Consider the following 5,115-nt stretch of genomic DNA (forward strand, 5'->3'; position numbering starts at 1 on the left):
TCTCAAAATATTAAGGGGCAGAGTTCTCCTTAAACATGTTTCTTAACTGAACATGTAGGGACTCTGATGACTGAAGTGTGAACATCAAATAAACAGTGATTTTGTATAAGTTGTACATGTTTGTTCATACACACCACTGGCAATCAATACACTCTGCAAAATTTTCCAAATCATGCCTTATAAAGGCACCGTGGTGAGGTGACAAGCACTCTGAACTGGGAACTGTGGTCCCAGCTTTACCACTGACTGTGTGACCTTGAAAAAAATCACTTTCCTACCTAGTTTCTTCATCTGTGAAATGAAGTCTGGACAGAAGTGACTTTCAATTTTTTACCCTGTGACCTACTGTTATAAATACATCTTATAAGGTGACTATCTCTTACATGTAGAACAGAAACAATTTTCTCAAAATAATTCTTAACACTACTCATGGGAGATGAACTTTTTGTTTTCTAAATTGCTTGTTGTAACCCACAAAACTGACTTCAATAGCCATAATGGGTGGTAATTCTCACTTTGAAGAACACTGGATTGAAGGATCTTTAAGATTTCTTTCTGCTGTATTCTAAAAATCAAAGTGTCTGCATTGGAAATAGAGAAAACAACTTGTCTTGCTGAGTCTCTCTTTGATCTTCCTCAGTTTATCAGTAACAAGTCAAATATTATCCATCTCCAGATTACAAAGTCCTATAAGAAATGGCCAAGGTCAGATGCTCCCTCCTAAAATATACAATAGAGGGTACCCTTAGTACTTAGCATCTCTAAACTCCAGTACCCTCATCTGCCACTGTCCCTACTACTCTTACAATAAATCAGTCTATTTTAAGATCTTGTACTTTTATTAATGCTTTTGCCCACTGAATTCGGAAAGTATTCATCTTGTTTTTCTACTTACTTTGTTGACACGTAGTATGACACGATACCCACATAGGTACATGGAATATATATACACACAATGACATACACACATGTACACAGATACCTAACATACATACATACAATAGTGTCCTCAGATTTTGATGTACACTAGAATTACCTGGAGATCTTACTAATACGTGGAGATTCTGGAGTCCCACTCTGTGGGTCTGGAGGATAGGAGCCAGAGGTCCTACATTCTCAAAAAGCTCCCCCATCAAAGTGTTTTTATGCCGATGGTGGACTCACACTCCTTGAAAAAACTAGGACATGCATTCTTAGAGTGATATTAGATATTGAATCATGAATATGATCCTTCCTAATTGGTTGAGGACAAGAGAAACTAGTCAAAGACAATTGAGATTTTGAGTCCAGGTAGGTAGGAGAAGAAAGGTAACATTAACAAAAAATAAAGAATGAGATGGAAGAGGAAGATTGCTTTTTAAACTGCTTTATTAATTTCATATTATGAAATGAATTTTTTTTCCCATAACTGGACGAAATCGCCCTGCTGGACAGAAAGTTTTTCGCTGAGACAAAACAATATTCGATTAGAAACTGGTAAGTGGAAACATCAAAAGGTTTACAGAAAAAGTAAATCACAAAACTACAAGCATGTAGAGCAGAGGCCACATTATTCACCTCAGGGAAAGCCTTAAGATTCAAGGTATAAGGCAAAAGTCATAATGATTGTCAGGTTCAGGAGTTTGGAAGCGCACATGATGCTTCATTTGTTGCTTCCTGGTCTTTCTCTTGATCTCCACCATCTGCCCTACAGACTTTCCTACATTATCTCTCACTTCATTGTGCTCAACATGCTTGTTGGGTATGGCCCATCGAAAACTGGGGACGAGGCGCCTAACTCGCCCCAGCCTGACATTTCCTCCAGGCTTCTGGCCTTCTCCCCCTCCCAAATCGCGTGATTCCTCTCCATTCTGCAAAGGGGCCTGTTCCTCTCCTTCGTTTTCTTGTGGGGCATTTTCCATGCTGAGATTTTTTACTGCTTGTTCCTTTTTGGACGCCATCGCTCCTAGGAGACAACAGACAAGAGAAGGGACTATTTTCTTGGTGGACCGATCAGCACCGAGGACAGAGGCCCTACTACGCACTTCTCAAGATAAGGAGCCCCGGATGTCAACGGCTTTTCACATTTTCATTTTCCCACCTGAGAGGCTCCCTACGCCCGGTAGGGGGCCGACAGTCCGAGCTCTCCCCCCTCCCTCACCCAAAACCCACCATTTTCCCTGCCGATCCATGCCCAGGCCTCTGCAGGCACCAAAATGGAGGACGGGGTTGGGTGGGGGCAGCATTTGGGGTCTCGGGGTTTTCCACCCGTTCCCTACCCCCTCCTTCCCCCGCTGTCCCCCGCACCGACCTGGGCCTATCCTTGCTGTCTCCTGCTTCTCCCGATGCTCGCCACGAGTGCGCCGCCGCGACACTTAGGCCCGCAGACCTGCAGAGGGCCGGGGTCGGAGGGTAGGGCAGGGGGCTGCCGCAGCCGGGAGCTCGGCCCCCTCCCGGCCGTGCGCCCCCAACCCGGGCCGCCCGCGCCCCCACCCTCGGCCACCCCCAACCCCGACTCCGACCACCATTTTCCCCACCGAGAAGAACGGGGGCGGGGCGGGGGTGTCGGAAAGGCTCGCGGTGCAGCGGGAGGCAGGTGTTCGCGAGGGGTCGTCGCCGCAGGGCCGTCCAGCCCGCCCCCATCCCCGGGCAGGCCTACGGCTTTCTGCGGCCGAACGCCAGGCCGCCGGGGCAGTGGGGGCTGCGGTCTCCGCCCCGAGGCAGCCGGACCCCGGGGGACGGTCCGCGAGCCGCGTCCGTTCGCCCGCGCCACCTCCGGAGACCCTTCCCGGGGACCCCCTCCAGGTCCCTTACCTGCTGCCTCTCCGCCTCCTACTCTTGGGGGCCGCCCCCGGCCCGCACTCCCTCAGGGCCACCGGGAGCAGTGATCGAATAGGGAGCGAGTGACGGTCAGCTCTGAGGCTATAGTGAGGGGCGTGCGAGTCGGCGCCGGCCAGTCACGTGGGGCCTTCGTCACCGCGAGCGGCCACGCCCCCGCCTGCCCCCGCCCGCCCCCCCCCGCCTGCCCCCACTCGCCCCCCCTACCTCCCCGGCACCCGGGTCCCTTCTCAGGGCACCGGCAGGCCTCGTGGGTTCCCGGGCTTTTCTCTGCCTGCCACGGAAAGGCAGTATCTTCTCGGAGGGCCGTTAGCCGTTCCCACTTCTCTGGGGATTTGTCTTTCCCCTCCTCTGCTCCCAGGGTACAACCCTCACCTGCCAGGTTTCAGGAGCAAAATTTAAGGGGATGCAAAACCCCCTTACAGAAGTCGCATTTTATGCAATATTCAAAAAAAACAAAATTAATGCAAGAATATCTATCATGAGCAAAGTGCCACGCCCACCCCACTTCCAAGCTGTTGTCTTTCTTGCTAGCAATGCCCACCGTTTTCTCTATACACAAATGCATGGGAGGAGGGGACCAGGAAATGAATCAAAGAGACGGAATTGTTTCTAATTCTTCTTAACACTTTTCTGTTTTGTTCTTTTTTTGGTTAAAAATTCCTTCTCTTTATAGTTTACATTAACTGTAACTTTTACTACTGAAAATTTCAAACATATGCAAAAATAGAATAGTATAATGAAAGTCAATACATTCATCACCCAATGTACACAGAGAACAACTCATAGCCAGTCTTATTTCATCTATAGCCTTATACACTTCCCATCCTTAGAGATTATTTTTGAAGCAAATCCCAGACATAATATCGTTTTCTGAATAAGTATTTCAAAGTAAACATCTATAATTTTTTATGTATAATCACAATACCATTATCATACCTAACAATTAATCATCCCTTAATATCATTTTATGTGTAATTGGTGTTCAAACTCCCAATTCTGTTAGTTTTTTTTTTTAACAGTTTGTTTGGACCAGGATCCAAATAAAACCTTATACCTAATGCTACTTTCAGGATACTCTGTCTTTGGCTTTGATAATTTGATTGTAATGTGTCTTGGTGAATGTACTCTGCTTGGAGTTTGTTGAGCTTCTACTTTGTGTGTATTTGTGATTTTCCTTAGATTTCATAGGTTTACCAATCATTTCTTCAAATAACCTTTTTTCTTTCTCTATTTCTGCTTTTTCTTTCTGCTCTTCAGACTGCATAATTTCAATAGACTTACCTTAAAGTTCCCTGATTCTTTCTTCTGCCTGTTTACATCTGATGGTATGGTACCTTTCAGCTCCAGAATTTCTGTTGGTTCCTTTTTATAATTTCTTCCTGTTTATTGATATCCTCTATTTGGGAAGACATCATTCTCCTGGTTTATTTTAGTTCTTTGTCCATGATTTATTTCCTTTAGCTCTTTGAGCATATTAACAGTAGTTAAAGTTTTTTTCTAGTAAGCCCAATCTCTGGGCTTCCTCAGGGGCAGCTTCTCTTAATTTCTTTTTTCCTGTGAATAAACCATACTTTATTTGCATGCCTCATAATTTTTTGTTGTTGAAGCTGGACATTTTGAATATTATTATGTGGCACCTCTGGAAATCATACTCTTCCCTCTCCCTGGGATTTGTTGTTGGGGGCTGTTGTGGTTTGTGGTTGATTGTTTGTTTAGTGATCTTTCTAAACTATTTTTGTAAACTCTGTATTCTTTATCATGTGTGTCCACTGAAGTCTGTGTTGCCTAAGATTAGCAGTCAGCTGGTTTTGACAACTCAATGCTTAACCAGGCCATTTACAACTCTGCCTTAGTTTTCACTTTCTATTTGCCCAGAATCTGAAAGGCAGCCAGAGGTGAAAGCTTTGGGTCTCTTCAGGCCTTTAAAGCAAATGCATCCCATCCTTGGTACATGTGTGGATGTCTCAATCCCCCTGTATACTGGGGAACCTTTAAAAGCCTGTATTCCCCCATGTATCTCCTTTCACAGCCTCTTCCTCCCAGGCTTTTCATTATGTTTATTGTTTGTTCTGAGTGTTGTCCTTTGCTCCAGGCTGCTGTGGCTAATATCTGAGCCTTTCAATGCTTTTGGCAAAAACCACTCCACTCCTTGGGAAGGCTCTGAGTCAGGCAAAACAAAGAGGGACATTTGTGTCTATCCTTGAGGAGAATCTGCCTGATGGGTTGAGACCCATAGCCACAATTCATTGAGAATAAAATCCATCAAGCACCTTCTGGTACTGGCAACTTTCACCA

At 45.7% G+C, this 5,115-nt stretch overlaps 1 protein-coding gene across 1 annotated transcript; it reads right to left on the reverse strand.

Annotated features, from left to right (window-relative positions):
* Positions 1-1,350: 1,350 nt before the first annotated feature.
* On the reverse strand, positions 1,351-2,946 carry BEX4 (brain expressed X-linked 4). The gene is made up of 3 exons (XM_031446700.2): positions 2,794-2,946; positions 2,291-2,368; positions 1,351-1,945 (listed from the first exon to the last, which is right to left on the reverse strand). Exon 3 carries the CDS (start codon positions 1,938-1,940, stop codon positions 1,578-1,580), a length of 363 nt encoding a protein of 120 aa, XP_031302560.1. The 5' UTR covers positions 1,941-1,945; positions 2,291-2,368; positions 2,794-2,946; the 3' UTR covers positions 1,351-1,577.
* Positions 2,947-5,115: the final 2,169 nt, after the last annotated feature.

Source organism: Camelus dromedarius, chromosome X (assembly GCF_036321535.1).
Source record: "Camelus dromedarius isolate mCamDro1 chromosome X, mCamDro1.pat, whole genome shotgun sequence".
NCBI lineage: Eukaryota > Metazoa > Chordata > Mammalia > Artiodactyla > Camelidae > Camelus > Camelus dromedarius.